General features: G+C 50.5%; 1 protein-coding gene across 13 annotated transcripts in view; it reads right to left on the reverse strand.

Annotated features, from left to right (window-relative positions):
* Positions 1 to 2,250: 2,250 nt before the first annotated feature.
* rapgef6 (Rap guanine nucleotide exchange factor (GEF) 6) overlaps positions 2,251 to 18,623 on the reverse strand; it is a 44,139-nt gene continuing 27,766 nt past the window's right edge. For 5 of the 13 annotated variants that reach the window (XM_058086629.2, XM_058086628.2, XM_058086638.2 and 2 more), the window contains 26 exons: positions 17,997 to 18,177; positions 17,788 to 17,924; positions 17,370 to 17,528; positions 16,370 to 16,522; positions 14,840 to 15,004; positions 14,257 to 14,364; positions 13,611 to 13,814; positions 13,174 to 13,282; positions 12,843 to 13,086; positions 12,160 to 12,171; positions 11,335 to 11,492; positions 11,161 to 11,175; positions 10,608 to 10,848; positions 10,367 to 10,534; positions 10,062 to 10,277; positions 9,479 to 9,690; positions 9,237 to 9,360; positions 8,698 to 8,721; positions 7,122 to 7,342; positions 6,322 to 6,495; positions 6,086 to 6,232; positions 5,897 to 6,016; positions 5,514 to 5,757; positions 4,655 to 5,178; positions 4,091 to 4,405; positions 2,251 to 3,929 (listed from right to left, as the gene is read on the reverse strand). In XM_058086629.2, the coding sequence (XP_057942612.2) occupies positions 3,907 to 3,929; positions 4,091 to 4,405; positions 4,655 to 5,178; positions 5,514 to 5,757; positions 5,897 to 6,016; positions 6,086 to 6,232; positions 6,322 to 6,495; positions 7,122 to 7,342; positions 8,698 to 8,721; positions 9,237 to 9,360; positions 9,479 to 9,690; positions 10,062 to 10,277; positions 10,367 to 10,534; positions 10,608 to 10,848; positions 11,161 to 11,175; positions 11,335 to 11,492; positions 12,160 to 12,171; positions 12,843 to 13,086; positions 13,174 to 13,282; positions 13,611 to 13,814; positions 14,257 to 14,364; positions 14,840 to 15,004; positions 16,370 to 16,522; positions 17,370 to 17,528; positions 17,788 to 17,924; positions 17,997 to 18,177 (4,398 nt within the window). In that variant the 3' untranslated portion in view covers positions 2,251 to 3,906. Of the gene's footprint in view, positions 3,930 to 4,090; positions 4,406 to 4,654; positions 5,179 to 5,513; positions 5,758 to 5,896; positions 6,017 to 6,085; positions 6,233 to 6,321; positions 6,496 to 7,121; positions 7,343 to 8,697; positions 8,722 to 9,236; positions 9,361 to 9,478; positions 9,691 to 10,061; positions 10,278 to 10,366; positions 10,535 to 10,603; positions 10,849 to 11,160; positions 11,176 to 11,334; positions 11,493 to 12,159; positions 12,172 to 12,842; positions 13,087 to 13,173; positions 13,283 to 13,610; positions 13,815 to 14,256; positions 14,365 to 14,839; positions 15,005 to 16,369; positions 16,523 to 17,369; positions 17,529 to 17,787; positions 17,925 to 17,996; positions 18,178 to 18,623 lie in introns of those variants that run through there. The other 8 variants (XM_058086631.2, XM_058086630.2, XM_058086632.2 and 5 more) reach the window with 7 other exon arrangements.

The following is an 18,623-nucleotide window of genomic DNA, read 5'->3' on the forward strand; positions in this document are numbered from 1 at the left end:
CATTGGCAGCAAGTTGAAAAAAATGAAAAAAACGCCATACTAACCCCTTACGTTTTTTGTCAAAAATCACCAAATTCAAACACTGCATTTTATGCCATTTTTGGGTGCTTCTCAGGCCCCCAATGCGTGTGTGTGAGGTTTCTTGTGTTTTTTTCACCAGAAAAGTGCATTGGCAGCAAGTTGGAAAAAATGAAAAAAACGCCATACTAACCCCTTACGTTTTTTGTCAAAAATCACCAAATTCAAACACTGCATTTTATGCCATTTTTGGGTGCTTCTCAGGCCCCCAATGCGTGTGTGTGAGGTTTCTTGTGTTTTTTTCACCAGAAAAGTGCATTAGCAGCAAGTTGAAAAAAATGAAAAAAAACGCCATACTAACCCCTTACGTTTTTTGTCAAAAATCACCAAATTCAAACACTGCATTTTATGCCATTTTTGGGTGCTTCTCAGGCCCCCAATGCGTGTGTGTGAGGTTTCTTGTGTTTTTTTCACCAGAAAAGTGCATTGGCAGCAAGTTGAAAAAAATGAAAAAAACGCCATACTAACCCCTTACGTTTTTTGTCAAAAATCACCAAATTCAAACACTGCATTTTATGCCATTTTTGGGTGCTTCTCAGGCCCCCAATGCGTGTGTGTGAGGTTTCTTGTGTTTTTTTCACCAGAAAAGTGCATTGGCAGCAAGTTGAAAAAAATGAAAAAAAACGCCATACTAACCCCTTACGTTTTTTGTCAAAAATCACCAAATTCAAACACTGCATTTTATGCCATTTTTGGGTGCTTCTCAGGCCCCCAATGCGTGTGTGTGAGGTTTCTTGTGTTTTTTTCACCAGAAAAGTGCATTGGCAGCAAGTTGAAAAAAATGAAAAAAACGACATACTAACCCCTTACGTTTTTTGTCAAAAATCACCAAATTCAAACACTGCATTTTATGCCATTTTTGGGTGCTTCTCAGGCCCCCAATGCGTGTGTGTGAGGTTTCTTGTGTTTTTTTCACCAGAAAAGTGCATTGGCAGCAAGTTGAAAAAAATGAAAAAAACGCCATACTAACCCCTTACGTTTTTTGTCAAAAATCACCAAATTCAAACACTGCATTTTATGCCATTTTTGGGTGCTTCTCAGGCCCCCAATGCGTGTGTGTGAGGTTTATTGTGTTTTTTTCACCAGAAAAGTGCATTGGCAGCAAGTTGAAAAAAATGAAAAAAACGCCATACTAACCCCTTACGTTTTTTGTCAAAAATCACCAAATTCAAACACTGCATTTTATGCCATTTTTGGGTGCTTCTCAGGCCCCCAATGCGTGTGTGTGAGGTTTCTTGTGTTTTTTTCACCAGAAAAGTGCATTGGCAGCAAGTTGAAAAAAATGAAAAAAAACGCCATACTAACCCCTTACGTTTTTTGTCAAAAATCACCAAATTCAAACACTGCATTTTATGCCATTTTTGGGTGCTTCTCAGGCCCCCAATGCGTGTGTGTGAGGTTTCTTGTGTTTTTTTCACCAGAAAAGTGCATTGGCAGCAAGTTGAAAAAAATGAAAAAAACGACATACTAACCCCTTACGTTTTTTGTCAAAAATCACCAAATTCAAACACTGCATTTTATGCCATTTTTGGGTGCTTCTCAGGCCCCCAATGCGTGTGTGTGAGGTTTCTTGTGTTTTTTTCACCAGAAAAGTGCATTGGCAGCAAGTTGAAAAAAATGAAAAAAACGCCATACTAACCCCTTACGTTTTTTGTCAAAAATCACCAAATTCAAACACTGCATTTTATGCCATTTTTGGGTGCTTCTCAGGCCCCCAATGCGTGTGTGTGAGGTTTCTTGTGTTTTTTTCACCAGAAAAGTGCATTGGCAGCAAGTTGAAAAAAATGAAAAAAACGCCATACTAACCCCTTACGTTTTTTGTCAAAAATCACCAAATTCAAACACTGCATTTTATGCCATTTTTGGGTGCTTCTCAGGCCCCCAATGCGTGTGTGTGAGGTTTCTTGTGTTTTTTTCACCAGAAAAGTGCATTGGCAGCAAGTTGAAAAAAATGAAAAAAAACGCCATACTAACCCCTTACGTTTTTTGTCAAAAATCACCAAATTCAAACACTGCATTTTATGCCATTTTTGGGTGCTTCCACAAATAAAAAGGCTTTGATTTTGGCGCCCGTGACATGGTGAAGCTGTACCTAATGTTGTGGCCATCAACCAAGACAGGAAGTTGCCTTTAATCCGCCAATCAACAATGAGGAGACAAATAGAACACAGGAAGGGTTGAGGGGTTTTATTCATTCCTAATTCTAATTCATCAATCAGTAGACTTTTTCTCCTTTTTGCTTCCTTTTTTAAACAACGTGTTAAAAACAGCAACTATGTACAATCACTGGTAAAAAAACTAAATACATACAAAGCCTAATGGAGTTTGTCTTTGTAAAAGACATAAAAAAACAGCAACCAGGCGAGCGCCACTTTTAAGTCATGAGAACTTTTGTGGCGCCACATTAAAAATAAGAAAAAGCTTCTTGTGCATTTCTGCCGGCATTCACTCGTCTTATGAAACATCTGACGGGACAACGGAAGGGCAGAAAATGCTTTTTACAAGCTTTGTACAACACTTTCACACCTACACAAGACTCATACTGACATGTCCTTGACGGGGGGCCATAATAGGTGCCATGAGGACCCCTGACAGGCTCAGGACTCCCACTATAGGGGCCAAAAGGAACCACAAGGGGTCTTGGTGGCAGAATGATCTAGGAGACCATGGATGGTTCCAGGACACCCGTAATCAGGGCTCAACGTGGAAGTCCACGACAGGCCTCCGTGACTAAGGAGCTGTCCAGGGTGGCTGACCCACAAGGTCCAGGACACCAAAGACAAGTTGGGAAAAGTCTAAGAGGGAAGATCCACAAGTCTAGGGGTCTAGGGGTCTAGGAGCACCAGGGGGTTGGCGGGTCAATCAACTTTCCTGAAAAAAACAAACCTGTATGCCTTCCCTTTTTTGTTAGACACGCACGCACACACGCGCACACACACACGCGCACACACACACACACACACACACACACACAGCAGCAAGTTGACAGGTAGATGAGGCGCTAGCAAAAATCAAAAACATTTATCTGATTGTTTTATATTTAAAAATATTCATTTTCAGACACCTCCTGTCTGTCATCAATACATGATGATATCATACGCCCTGATATCATAGGCCCTGATATCATAGGCCCTGATATCATAGGCCCTGATATCATACGCCCTGATATCATAGGCCCTGATATCATACGCCCTGATATCATAGGCCCTGATATCATACGCCCTGATATCATACGCCCTGATATCATACGCCCTGATATCATACGCCCTGATATCATAGGCCCTGATATCATAGGCCCTGATATCATACGCCCTGATATCATACGCCCTGATATCATAGGCCCTGATATCATAGGCCCTGATATCATACGCTCTGATATCATAGGCCCTGATATCATACGCCCTGATATCATATTTAAATTAGTGCTTCAAGTCTTGTGAGTGACGCTAAGGAAGCAGACGGACCAACACGTCCGCATCATCCCAAATTGTCCTCTTGGGAATATACAAACATGGAATGACAAACAATGGGGTCAGCCAGGAATGGGCGGGGCTAGCGCTCTCGTCCAATCAACACTGTAAACACAACACCTTTTGGTCTTTTGGTCTAATCTGGGCCAAATAAACGCTTGTTCCAAAAGGTCCGGGAGGTAGGAGGCTAGCTAACGTAGCTAACGTAGCTAACGTAGCTAACGTAGCTAACGTAGCTAGCGTAGCTAGCATCGCATGACCGCCGTTTTGAGGAAAAAAGCAGGTCTTTATTCCTCGACGTGTTTCCTCGTCTTTAAGACGTCTCTCAGGCCGGGCAGGTCACATGATCGCAGGTCGTCTACACAGCCGATACGTGTTCATCTGGAAGATAAAAAAAACAAAGACCTTCAAAATAAAAGCCTTAGTCATGTCTGCAAAGTTCGTTTCGAGCAGGAAATGGTCGGGCCGCAGTCGGACTGTAGACACACAGACAGGATTTCCGATCTTATCAATCATCGCGGGGCGGCGAGCAGGCGACGTACCCTCCTCGCTGTCGGTGGTCTCCTGTGCCGGGAGGTGGTCGGCAGGCGAGCCGGCGCGGTCGCGACCCCCGGGGGTCCCGCCGAGCCTCCGGGCCCCGGCCAGGCCGCCGGCGGCCGAGGGGCTCTGCAGGAGTTTACTCCTCTGCATGGCCACGCTGTAGTCTGGCGGCCTCAGGTGGGGGGGCCTGGGATGTGGCGTGGCCCCCAGCACCACGCAGTCTTTGAGGTCCCCCAGAGCCAGACCCTGGTAGCCTGGAGGGGTGGGAGGAGGGGCTCGGTAACGCTCATCCTTGGCGGGGGACGTGATGCAGTAAACTGGATGGAGGGGGGCGGAGTTTCCCCAAAAAAAGAAAACAGGAGGGGGGGTGGAGGGGGGGACCAGAAGGAAATAATAAATGAAATGAAAAGTGAAAGAACACAAATGATGCTAAACATGAAAGGAACGAATGAATGATGGAGGCTCGATGCTAACACACTAGCTGAAGCTAACCAGGAGGAGGAGCTAACGTTTGGCTATCTAAGGGGAGGGGCCTACTTGCTATCACTCGCCGCCTGAGCCCTCACCTATCAGACCCTTGTCTGTGCTCGACGTCACCGTTTTGTAGGCGGGGTCTGTGCTCTGTCCTCCCTCGTCATTGGTTGCCGAGGACAACGAGGGCTGCTCCGCCGCCGCCCTCCTTTTGACCGTCCCGTAATTCCCCTCGTAGGCGTCCGACAGCGACCCGGACGAGGCCCAGCTCTGCCGCGACAGGCCGGCCAGCTCGTTTGAGCCGGAGTCCAAGTTGGCGCGGACGGTGGCGTCCGCTTCGATGGCGACGGCGGCCGGCTGCGTGGGTTTGAAGCCACCCAGGTGGGGGAGGAAGCCCAGCGGGTGTCCGTGGATGCCGTGGTCCCAGGGGCGGCAGGAAGACGGCAGCAGGCTCTGGAAGGAGTCGTGGGAGTTGGAGGAGCAGGACGTCCAGCTGCCGCGCCCGCTGTCGGCCACCGAGTCCAGGGAGGTGAGGTCGGGGGTCAGCTCCTCCGTGGAGAGAGACGGCGTGAAGGTGGACGCCCGCGTCGCGTAGCCTCGAGACGCCGCGGACGAAGCGCTACGGAGGACGGCACAAAAAATTGGGAAGTTAGGAAGTCAGGAAGTTCGGAAATGCGAGGTCCCAACTTCCTGTTCCTTGTGTATGAAAACGACAGTGTATCAATAAAGCAATAAAGCTGCGGCTGTAGGAAACGTCTGATGTATTTTTATGAGCGCCACCAGATGGCGCCGTGTGCATGTCCTGTGATGTGTTCATGGTAGTCGTGTCACAATCAACTCATCAGCGCTACTGATGGCGTTTGATACAACATCGGTTGCGCTGCTGCGGCGTTGTACGCCATCCTCAACCCAAACATGGTACGCTCGGACAGGAAGCTAGCCCGGTTTTCCTACCTCGTGCTGGGCTGGCTGTAGTCCACATTCAAGTGCATCGCCGCCACGCTCTCGGGGGTCGGGGTGCCGACAGACACGGTGGCGGCGGCGGCGCTCGTTCTGACGCCGAGGCTGTTGCTGCAGCGCTCGTCGTGGCCGGGAGCGGGCACCGAGTCGACGGAGCAGATGCTGGAGCGTGACGAGATCTCGCTGTGGCTGGAGTCGGACAAGTTGTCGGCTTTGCCGGGGGGCAGCACGGCGTAGCCTGCACAGACCAACCAAAATGGGGACTGCAGCATTTGGCGTATGACGCTTGGATACGCTGTCAGCGTCACGCGTGTTACGCTGGCTATTCCAACATTGGTTGTGTCGTAAAGCCGCCATCAAATGGCCGCCCCCCCCACCTATGCCGTAGCTCCGCAGGCTGACGGTGCTGGCCTTGGTGCTGGCCTCGCTGGTCAACGACGACGAGGAACCCGACAGGTTCATCTGGCCGGGGGGCTGTACTTTGGCCACGCCCCCCACTGGGAGGAGCAAAGAGGGAAGGCGTGTCAGTCACGGTCCAGGCGACGCCCGCCACAGATGCAACCGACCTTTGCGGGGCGAGCCCTGCGGTGACGCGGTCGGGCTGGAATGCAGGGAGGAGACGGTGGAGACGGTGTCGTCCGAAGGTCTCTTGGAGCTCCACTCGTCTGCCGAGCTCAGTGGGGGCTTCTTCCCACCCTGGGGGGAACTGGAGTCTGGAACGGGGAAACAACCGGCACCAACGTGGATTAGATTGGCTTTTTTTTTTCAAATAAATGCTGAACTCTTCAAATCCGGCACTCACTGGGGGGGCCCACGTCTTTGGCGGTGCTCTTCTTCCTCAGGGGGTTCAGCGGGACCTGCACCTGGAGGACTTGTGAAACCCTGTTCTGGGTCTTCCCCGAGGGCAGCGCCGACCGCAGGGACACGGGAGACATGTCCGACTTGGCAGACCGCCTGTCGCTCAGGTTCTTGGAAACTGTCAGGAGAAAGGAAGCCATGTTGGACTTCTTCACGCCAGCTTTTAGAAGGTACATGCAGGTAGGATGGTAGCAGGTAGCCATTGGACAAATCCCACGGGAATGTTTTCGTGAACGTGAAGAGTCCACCAAACTGTTGCTGAAGCGCAATATGGCTGCGCTCGGCAAACACGGACCTACAGTACGAGTCTCCAGCCAGTAGCTCAGGAGCTAGAATGCGGGGTTTGGCAGTAGTCTGGAAGTACTTGGGAGTGTGACCAATGACAGCCGAGTGGGCGTGGTCAGAGGAGACCATGTGTGGAAGAAATTAAAACAGTTCTGGAAATCCAAGGAAATCCAGCTGGGATAGGTGCAGATTCTGGAGGATCTAGAATGTTCTCTGTGCGGGTTATTGCGTGTAGCTGCTCTATAGGAGTCCACAACTCAATACTCAATGTCGTGAGCATAATGGCTCCCCTTTAATCTGCTAGCTAAAATTTGTGCGAGGATGCTAGTTACAGGCTAGTTACGTACTACACCGTCGAAAGGGGCCTTTTGGTTCTGGACCCAACTTCAGGACAGAAGAAGTCCATTTTTGGTAGGTACCCCTCCCCGCGGCGGTTGGACCCCAAGCAGGTCAACTCACTGGTGGTGTAGGTGGGCTCGCACTGCAGGGACATGATCTGGTGCTTGTCCTCGTCCGTCTCCACCGCCAGGTTGGACAGGTACTGCTTGACCTTGCGGGCCATCTGGGCGTCCTCGTAGAGCTTCTTGGCGTTAAGCAGCGAGCTGCGGCGGATGCGCTTCTTGTGGGCGCCGCCCTGCACGTCCAGCATGTTGGAGTTGGTGCTGCCTTGGCTCAGAGACCTGGGATGGGGGGGGGGGGGGGGGACAGATGAGGCGCAGAGACAGGTAGTGTCGGACAGGTGATGAGGGAGGAGACCAATGGAGGAGGATGCAGGGGAACAGGAAATGGGCGTACAAAGACAAACTAGTAAGAAATCAATAAACCTCGCACACATTTGGGCAGCCAATTAAAATGCACGAGGGGCGTGTCCTTTTCACAACAATGAAGCGCTGTCGATGCAAACTGAGCAGTATTATATTCCACGTCCATGCAGCTAGCCGCTCACGATGCTAACACACACAAAACAACTAAAACAGCTTAGTGGGACAAAGGATGCTGACGTTTGGGTCGGGGGAATATTATGGGATGTGGATGTGGAGCGACTGGAGTCCACATACCATCTATGAACACTTCTCGTTTTATCGTTATGTGACTATTTCACTCACATATTGTGTGAGCTATTAATAACCTCTCCTTTATGACGGTTCATGGGCTGCAGACACGAGCATCAAAGTACCATTCCTTAGTTAGAAATTGGAATATTTCATAGTTAGAGCGTAGAAACCCCGTTTACGACGCTTTGTAACATTAGAAGAGCCCTGTAGACCTTTTAGGGGTGTCACCAGAAGATGCGGTCCGCGAGATTGGGTCTACGAGAAAGTGCAGAGATTTTAATATACTTTTAAGAAAAGTACAAAGTACTCATTCGTCTCATCAACTACGTTATTTTCCACGGTTTGGCCCATCGTCCACACCAGCCTGTGGATATTTGGTATTAAAAACCAAGGTTTTCAAAACCTCCGGCCAAAGTGTGGATTTGGGGAAAGATCTGATTATGCGTTTGGGTATGGACGCCAATAACCGGAGTTTTACGTTTCGCAGCATTACTACCTGCGACAACGTAACTCCTATCAAGAGACAAGCTTGCAACCTTCTACACACCTTTCAAGGCTATTAGAGCCCTCTGGACATGAAATAACACCCCTATAGGAGACATGATAAGACATGGTATGTTTTCCTGTAGATGCCGTCTGGTGCAAGAGCAGCTGAGTGGAGGGGGGAGGGGGGGGGGTCAGGAAGTGGCGACGGGGGTTCAGAGTTGAGTTTTAGCCCGCGACAGTGGCCTGCGTTAGGGATGATCTGAGTCTAAGACTCACGGATGCACGTTAATGTCATGATGAATGATGAAGAATGATGATGATGATGATGACGGACTGTGTGGGTCAGGTGAATGTATGCAGGATTAATAATCACACACACACACAGGCATGGTGCAGAGGGAGTCTGGGGGGGCGGGGCATGCGGTTCGGGGGATGCACGGTGAGGTTTTTTTGCCACTGCGGCAAAACAAAATGGACACGGGGGACAAACTTACCCTAAACTCTTCCACCTCTTCTTCCTGCAAGCAAGAGGTGCGAAGATTGAAGACAACTTTTTTTTTTTTGGGGGTGGAGGAGGGTCGGGAAGGGGACAGGATGTTCATAATGGAGGACATGCCACCATGAAGAAAAATAATACATGACAGGACATGGGAGGACAGCACACATGGGACATGTCCCGACGTCGTCCTAGCAGGTGTGCATCACGTGACCGGGATTTGATGTCGTTATATTTTGTTGCACCCGCATGGGACACAAGTGTTGGGACACGCTGCTTACATCAACATGGCCGGGCACTGCATCTGTGGCGCCCCCCTCGGGCTGGATGCTGTGTCCCAACACTTCTGCCCACTCTTGTAGCACACAAGGAGGCTCAGCAGGGGGCAGCGGTGCATCACGCGCCCCCACGCCGCATCCCGCACTTCCCTGTTCAGTGCTGGCGTGCTGACGCCCCAGCACAGGAAGTGAACAGAGCAGGAACAGGAAGCATGTCCCGACACAACGACACTGATGGAAAGCAGGGAAAAAAACGTACCTCTGTCGGAACATGAGGGCGGGGTCCATGTTGGCCGACGTCATCCTCACCACGTGTCGGATCTCCTTGGCGATCATCCTCAGCTTCTCGAAGTTGACCAGGCCGTCCACGGTGGAGTCGTTGCCTGGTCGGCACAAACAAATTCAAGAATCTTTTATCATGTTCTTAATTATTATTCACGTATTATGAATGTATTAAATAGCACTTAATGACAAAACAGGAAGTGTTTGAAAGCCACGCACCTTCATGGAGAAAGGTGAGGTCCTTCTTGACCACGGGGAAGAGCGGGATGATGGGCGGCTGCATGCTCTGGCCGCTCAGGACGTTGCGGTACTTGGCCATGTTCCGAGACGGGTCAAAGACGTCCTGCAGGTCGCCAAACAGCTTGTCGTACTTGCTGGGCAGCTTCTCCCACGAGCTCCGCAGCCGCGCCACGGGGGCCAGGTTCAGGCCGCTGTGGACGCAAAGTCTCAGTCTCAGTCCCTTCACACTGGCAGGTGTGGGAAAGGGCAGTACGCGCGCCCCCATTTTACCCTCAGGGGGTCATGGATGGTTAGCTTAGTTTAATGCCGGATGCCCTCCTTGTCCTCCAAAGAAAATTCATCAGTTCATCATTTGTGGCAAACCTTTGGACACCCCCGACGCACTCACTCCCACAGTTGCCGCCAAGCCCCACCCCAATATTTACCTTGGTCTTCTTCCGCCTTGACCACTTTCCACCGCTACAGGCCTGATGTCAAAATGTCAAGTACTGAAGGAGCTAAGTTCTGCCGACTGTCTACATGGCCTTCTGGCGCCCCCTGCTGTCTGGGTGTGCGCACGCACCTGATGATGGCGAACATGGAGTTGAAGTTCTTGCACTCCCGGCAGTGCAGGGCGATCTTGATGAAATGCTTGATGGTCTTCATTCTCTTCAGGGCGTTGGGCTCCTTCAGGATCTCCGTGGCCACCCAGAAGGTCTCCTGGTTGATCACCTCCTCAAACTGCTTGAGATTGCCGCTCCCCGCCGACACGTCCAGCTTGAACAAGTCGTCTACGTACCTGACAGACAGAGAGAGGAGGATGGAGATGCCGGGTCAGGGACACGATGGCCGACGCCGTTAGATGGAATAAAAATGCTGTCTTCTCACTCGGTGGACTCGATGTTCCTGAAGAGCTCAAAGTCCCTCATGGAGAGCTGGGCGGCGACCTCCATGGTGCTGAGCTGCAGCAGAGAGATCTGACTCTCCCGCAGCAGGTCCTGAGCGTCCTCGTCCGAGCACAACGTCTCCGTCTCCATGTTGTTTTTCAGGTAGTACCTGCACGTCACACGTCAGACTTGATCTGCTGCTTTCAAGGTGCTTTGGTGGGCGGGGCGGCTGGTGGGCTCACCTGCCGTTGAGCTGGATGCGGTCGGCCAGTTTGGAGAGCTGGTCGGGAAGGCGGCGCTGCTTGATGACACCCTCAGGGCTGACGGACACCTCGCAAAGGGAGTAGGTGTCGGAGCCCGGCAGGAGGCCGAACTCGTGGACGGTGTGGGCCACCACGTCCTTGGCGGTGGTGTCCTTGCTGATGATGATGTAGCAGCTCTGCTGGTCGGCCTTGAACACGCGGATCACCTGGTCCGGGATGTCTGAGAGGGAAAGACATGGCACTAAGGCGGGGTCTCTGACGTCATTCTAGTCTTGGCATGCTGGCCACGCGGTCGGGAAGATCTGGGTTTGATTCTCTACTGGACTTGATTCCCCGTGCGTGCGTGCGTGCGTGGGCCCCCCCCCCCTCATCAAAAACATTACAATGGTTTTGCATATCCAATGAAAACAAATCCTTGACTTTTGCGTGTATGAGGCCCTCTAGGGAACAAGGAAGGGAAGATGTTTGGACACCCCTTACGGGACCAGTCAGCACAGTCAAGAGTGTCTGTGAGAAGCTTCCTTCTACTCACAGTAGAGTCCCAGCGCTGGAGCAGCAGAGAGAGAGAAGACAAGACAGGAAACCAACATGAGAGAAAAGAAGGAGCGCTGCAGGAAGACAGATGGGAGCTGGACGCTCTCCCTGAGTTGTTTGTGTGCTAACTGGACGTGTACCTAATGTTGTGGCCTGGGAGCGGACCTCCTACCTGCAGGGTTGGAGAAGTCCAGGATGCTGGAGGCCGGCTGGAGAAGGTCTGGGCTGCTGGATGACAGATTTCCAGGGATGGGCATGATGGCCACGCTGTGGCGACACTGCTTGGTACCCACGATGCTGTCGTCCTGGGACTGACCCAAGCCTCCGTCGCTGGGGGTGGGGGGACAGGAGGTTAGTGGTACCCTGCATGTACACCCCCCAACCACGTATTCCTCGTACTGATAGCAAGGTAACGAGAAACATTGTCTGTAATACTGATGAATGGAGACGCTCCCTTACATGCAAACGATGTGCAAATGTGTGAATATTCTTTACAAATATTCGTTTATGATTCCTGCAGGGAAGTATTTCGCTTTTCTTTTTTAATAATCTTCAGAAATTATTCCAGTAACATTATGGAATCTTTTCATAGAAATAACATTTTTACTGTAATATTTCAACTCTGCTACTAAAATGGCATTATTTTCTATCAGAATTTTTTCAGTAACTTTAATCCCAAAACTGTTTTTATTCTGGTAACAATGTAACTTTTTCTGCAACCTAACCTAAAAATACAAATAATAGAATCTCAAATATGAAAATGCATGAAAGTGAAAATGTAATATATAATGATGTACAACTGTAATAATAAGTATTACAGAATCTCAACTTTCAAAGTATATATGAGAGTAAAACTTACTTCCTGACTACGGCTCCATGTGGTATGTAACGTGTGCGTGTGCGTGTGCGTGTGCGTGTGGCTGACACATGCACGTGTGAGGATGGGATGTGATGTGGGTGAGAGCGGGTGAGAGACACACGGATGAGGAGATCTTACCCAAAGAGGCCCCTGAAGCAGCAGAGAGCATATTGCAAAGCGTGGAAATTAAAGAAAAAAAAAAAAGACAACATAAAAGAGAATCCGCTCAAGAGTTCAAAACCGAGCGGCAACGTGTCCCACCACCTCGCCCGTACGGCACACGGGCGTGGGATCCAGCTGGGAATGCCGCTGGCCGCTTTCTATCACATTTAGTTGCGTCGCCTGTTTTTAAATCGGATGCGTTTTACGTGAAGCGTTTGCTGCAACGTCACGGCGTCTACACCAGCGTCGCCCCACTGACTGCTGACGCCCATCGGGGTCTGCATCGTACCGCGGCCAGCAAATAAAAGCGTCCTTGTTCAGTTGGATGCTAACGGGCTAGCTTGAAGGAGTCCTGAATGGACAGGCTGGATGGTTATGATGACCAAGTTGAATCCCATCCTCTTGCTTCCGAGAGCTCAACACGATGACGCTAAATACAATTAGCTTCCACACGTTCCATACTCGTGCTGGACTAGGGCGCCATTCCTCCTCCATCTCCTGGCCTGCATACCGTTACTGTTCCCGGGCCTCTGGGAACGTGCTAAGGGCGGCCGGCCGATACAAGAAGTCTACGGTAAGACGAGTCACGTGTCGTTATCATCATACCTGGCCACAAGAGCCGGGTGGGGGGGGCATCAGACCCCGCCTGAGCGTCTTACCTGAAGGGTTTGGGCGGCAGGATACTGAAGCGCGTCTTCTCCAGCATCTTCCTGATCTTGTTGCGCCCCCCCGACACAGTGTTGGCCTTCATCTTCCTGGTGGCCTTGTGGTCGGTGGGGAACTCCATGTCGCCGGGCAGGTCCGGGATAGAGAAGCGGTTGCCCTTCTTCTCCTGGATTTTGGGAATGTGCGGGCCGCCGTTCTTCTTCTCGTGCACGATCCTGCTGAGGAGCTCCTTGAAGACTGCGCACGCAAAGAGACAGGGAACTCGTCACTTCAGATAAAAGATGGCAGGCCAGCATCCGTTCCCGATGGGGCAGGTGTACTCACCAAAGATGTTGGTCTTCACCGTGAGGGACAAGTGCGTGTTGTTCCTCATGATGTCCACGGCTTTGGAGAAGGAAATGTTCTCAAAGTTCTGCCCGTTGATCTCCATAATCTGAAAGAAGGCCACAATGTGGTCAGGTTTTCCCCGAGTAGGAATCACACCAAAGCTATGTTAGTCTCCACCCGGAGGGAGAGCGTGGAAATGTTTTTTATTTGCTATGAAAGGCAGAGAACGTGGAGATCAACCTTCAGTAGGCCTGAATGGAGAGACGCTCTTTACTCTTTCATCTTTCATGGCACGTGACACCAAAAAAGGAAGTGTGAGGCGCACTGCGCTTGCGGTTTAATGATGCAGCAGAAAAGTTGCACTTTGTGATCATTTTAGAGATGTGGCTGGTCGGGCACCGCCCCACTTGGGCCCTGAATCGAGGAGGTCTCACCTGGTCTCCCCGCTTGAGTCCCGCCTCGGCAGCCTTGCTCCCCTCCTCCACCGACGCCACGAAGATGCCGAAGCCCCGCTCGCTGCCGCCCTGCACGCTGAAGTAGAGCGGCGCGTCCCGGGACGCCTTCTGCAGCGTGATCTGCCGCCACTTGGCCTTGGCCGCGCACGCGATGTTCAGCAGCCTCAAATGGCCTTTCATTTTCTGCCAGGCACATGGCCAAAAGAAGAAAGTATTTTATGTATACACGTATAGTTAGTATATATAGTACACATGTGTAGTTTATACATTATATATATACACGCATATATTCTAATTACATTCCTAAACCTTAAGACTAACCCCAACCATTACCTTTAATCCAACACTAATCCTTAACCCTTAAAGTTGTATGACACCCCCTAAGCAGTGAACCCAGTCCCCACTGGGTGTCCTGAGCCCACTTCTGGTGGGATTTGAGTAAAGTAGTTGTAGCTGGTTTTTGGGGACAGTAAAGGAAAGTTGGCTTCTCACAACAACACGCCTTCAAAAGCATCATTCATGTTCCCCTTCAGGATTGGGAATGATGGCCTTGATAGCTCTTTAACATCGAACCCTAACTCAGAGACGAACCCTTAATAGTCACCCACGGCCGCCACCACCTTACCGTGCTTTCCAGCAGCTTCTCAAAGTCCTCCAGGAAGCGGGTCATGGCCGTGTCGCCCTCGAAGTCGTTGAAGTGGTTGTTGACCCACAGCAGCACGATGCGTGTCACCTGCCGACAGACCAAAGACGTCAACGTGTTGTCCACCGTGACTAGCAGCTGACTGGAGCAGGCTGGGCGGGAGGCGGGGTCCGCATCAGTCAGGGACCTCCGCTGGACACCCTGGTACTGCGCAGCACTTCTTACAGTGGAGCAGACTATTCCCATTTCTACAATTTGTAAGAAACGGATGACCCATCCAAACAAAAGTGTACTAGGTCACTAATGGTTGGGTACGGGATGACAGCAGCACGCAGTGAAGATGATTGACAGCAGCGTGGACCCATAGCAGCCCTAAAGCTTGATGGTCAAAAGGAAGACCGAGGACAGCCCATCCTGCTTAGCGATCCTGCAGCTATCACTACTTGAATTCCAGAAACGGGTGAAATTTAGCCTGGGAAGGGCTGACTGGAGCCAATACATCAGATTTTATTCATCTGATGACACACACACACACACACACACACACACACACACACACACTGACCGTGTCCCTCAGGACGTCCATCTGGAACCATTCCAGCAGCTTCCTGCCCACCTGCATGGGACTGGACAGGAAGGTGCGGTAGGTGAGCAGGAAGTCCTCGATGTAGGTGGGGTCCACCACCGATGGCTCCTCCACCAGGTGCATGATGAGACGCTCGGGGGTTCCCTGGGGTGACACACATGATGAGGTCATCTTCTGAAGCCAGCAGGAATAATAATAATAATAATAATAATAATAATAAGTCAAGTAGTCATAAAAAAGAAAAGAGGGATGTTCCCATCAGGGTTGGATGCTGCTGATGGCGTTCCTGGTAAAAAAGCCTTGTCCTAAAAGGCAGCTGTCATGTATTTATCAGGTAATAAATGTTTCTACTTCCTGTCCTGATATGGATGCAACGTGTTGACATGTCCGCTGGCCTGGGGTCGTTCATGTCATTCCTAAAAAAAGAAGCTTCTTGGAAGGAAACGATTCTTGGGCTTGAGGAAGTGAAAGCAAAAAGCATCCTCTTCTTGTCTGATGGCAAAAACAGCCAAAAGCAGCCTGGGAAATGCGCTGGGATGCACCGCTGCGTCTTCCAGAGGTCCATTAGAGGATCCATGCCGATGGATGAAGGGATCAGAGGTCCTTGGCGGACCAGAGGAGCTTCCAATAAATCACTGGCAAAGAACGCCGAGTGGCTGCATTAATGCTCCAGTGAGGAGCTGCTCCCGTCGATCCCTGACAAGATGCTAACTGCTAATTGCTCTCCTCTGCTCACTGCCGCCCGACCTTACCGGTCCTGGTCCAAGGTCAGGATTGGCGGCGCGGACTTAAACTTTCAACTAGGGATGCTCTGATTGATCGATATCGTCCGATTTCTGTGCATGTGATCGGCATATGCCGATAAATGCCTTTCAATGCCGATCACAAAAGTCGATCACCCGTGGCAAGCACTACTGCAGCCCGTAGCGACCAAGTGGCGTGTCCGCCCCAACCAACCAACCAACCAACCAACCAACCAACCAACGGCAGCGTCATCCGGCAGGCGTTCCAAAACAACAACAAACATGTCTGCCGTGTGGGACTTACCTGCCGACACATGAAAATATCTGGCTAGGCTAACACGTTAAGAAGCTGACATCGAACACGGCTTCATGGACCAAACAGCATCCAACACTCGCCTCTGCCTGTGTCACAGAAGGCCAACCTAACAGCCCCCCCACTTCCTTTAAGGCGCAATATTATGAGAATTGTTGTGTAATCAGGTTATGTGAAAATATAATCCTGTTCCAAGAGTAAATATTACGGAAAGGAAGTAGTAGTTAGAAGAACATTAGCAAGAAAAAAGTATGACTCACAATGAACGAGTAAGTACTAGAAGTACTCCGCTTCGGAGAGCAAAGTCATACCTTGGGGAAAATCGGGATGAGTTAAGCGAGGAAACCGATGGGGAAAAAGTGTGGTCGGGTTAAGCAAGGCCAACAAAGAACACCACAACAACGCCATCAGCATCAACACGAAACCAAGGGGGTTCCTGCCGAGGTCTGGCACCTTGATGACGATGTGTCCCTTCCTGGTGCCGCTGCGGTCCAGCTCGCGGTGCTCCTTCACCATCACGATCTCGCCCTCCTCCTCCACCTTGTGCGTGTTCTTCTCCACGTGGTTGAGGATGCGCCAGTAGTCCTCCTGGGCCACGCACACGAACTGCGAGGAAGTGAGGACATGGGCGGGTCAGCCGGGAGGACTTTCTAAAAGACGGACGGCGGCGGCTTCCCTTCGCTAAACCCTCGCCTTCTGCTTTCTCTCGAGCACGACCTCTCTGACTTTCTGGCGGTCAGGGGACAGGAAGTGACACGCAGGACAGAGGAAGTGAGACGTAGAGATGAGCCTTGCCTTAACATGAACACTACAGGACTTACTAAATGTCAGCCCCTTTCACACAAAACCCCTCCATGTGTTTTTTCTTATTAAAGCCACTGACATGGAAGGGAATGGGTTCAGGTTGTTCTTACGTAAGAATGAGGTCAGGTAAACCAAAACAACTCTACAGCCACTGTACCCCACTCCATAGATAGATTGCAGGCCTGAGGGAAAACCCAATAGAAAACTAATAATAGTAAATATTGGCTCGCTATGAGGGAATTATGACACATTAAAGTAGGCATTAAACATTCAAATAGCTCCAATATGGAGCCGCCATGAGGGGAAAGATCCCATCCAGCACACAAAAACCTCATCAGCCACCTGACACGGTGAAGCATTTTAAAAGTGTAAAAGGTTTGCCGGAGATCTCCGTGGAGTCACACCGGCTGCTCGGAGCGTGTGCCCGAATACAGTGCACCTGGCTGTTCTCTAGTTCGCCTGGTAGTAATGTCCTGATATTGGATTAAGACAAATCTACACTTCAAATCCTAACTTGTTCCAGTCCAAATAAAATTGGAACTGAAATGAAAAGACAACTAATCCAGATGTGCGTGATGATAAGGTGTTTATAGAAGGAGGTAGGACAGCAATGACTTGGGATTCCAACCAAAGGTCTTTGTCGGCGTACCTGGCAGTCGTCCCCTTTGGTGCGGACTTCTCCGTTCATGTGCTGCTTGTCCAGGGAGGGCGAGATGCCAAAGCTGTTGCCCATACAGAGAGTCTCCACTCTGCCTTCGAGGTGGCTGATCTCCACCGCCCCGTTCAAGATGACGTACCAGAGGTCCAGCTGTGGAAACCAACACGACTACTTACAGCTACTTGTTACGTCGTGTATCTGCCTACGACTTTGATAGAAACAAACTGGATGATGTTAACCAAAAAAAACAGATGTTAACTGAGGTACCACTGTGGGATCGAGTGAAGCCACGTAATACACAGCAAAAAAAATGTTCCCTGCTTCATGGAGCATTATGCTAATGACCCCCCCCCCCCCCCCCACCACCACAAGTAGATTAAAGCCCTGAGGGAAACGGCGAGCGTCTGACCTCCTGCTTGTCGTGGAGAATGATGGTGGCGGCCTGCTCCACCACCTCAAACACCATCACGCCGCACAGCTCGCGCCGCACCAACATGGTCATGTTGGCGAAGGCCGGCAGCTGGTGCATGAACTCCAGGAGTTGCTCTGAGGGGCAGAAGATACCAGTCAGGAGAAACGCACAACCTTGCCGATGAGCAGACGTCAAAGCAGACTGACCGATGTCGTCGTCGTTACGGTCGGCCGGGTCTTTCTCCAGGCACTCCCGGACCAGGTCCCGGCTGAGGAGCGCGTCTGAGGCTCTCTCCAGGTCCTCGTCCTCCTCTTCTTCCTCCTCGCTGTCCACGGGGGCCTCGGGAAGACCGGACAGGTCCACGTCACCCAGCTCGCTCTCTGTAGCCTGGAAGGAGAAGAACGTTGAAATAGTTCACCATTACAAAAAGAAAACCCCAGTCCTTACTGGGAATAAGAACAAAGCCAAAGTGTTCAGAGACAAAAGTACTTGAATAGTAGTAATTTTCCAAGAATAATGATGTAGTATCACGAGGACAAAGCATCATTTTAGTAGCACAAGGTTCAAACGTAATTAAACAAGTAAAAAAAAAAAAAAAGACCAACAAAAGTGGAAAAATCTGCAGTCATTTTTCTAATGATAAAATACTCAAGGGGAATCCAGCTCATTGTGACATCACAGGGAGCCGCTGGTAGAACCTCCCTGGAACTGAGCCTTCAGAGCCCTTGACATATATGCAATTATGATTATGATATTAGCGGCTCATTTGCTCCCAAATAATATTGACAATAATACAGTTTAGAGCCGAGTGCTGCCATCACCAGGGAGCTGCG

This window comes from Doryrhamphus excisus, linkage group LG21, assembly GCF_037039965.1.
Source record: "Doryrhamphus excisus strain RoL-2023G ecotype Guam linkage group LG21, RoL_Dexc_Guam_v1.1, whole genome shotgun sequence".
NCBI classification, from domain to species: Eukaryota; Metazoa; Chordata; class Actinopteri; order Syngnathiformes; family Syngnathidae; genus Doryrhamphus; species Doryrhamphus excisus.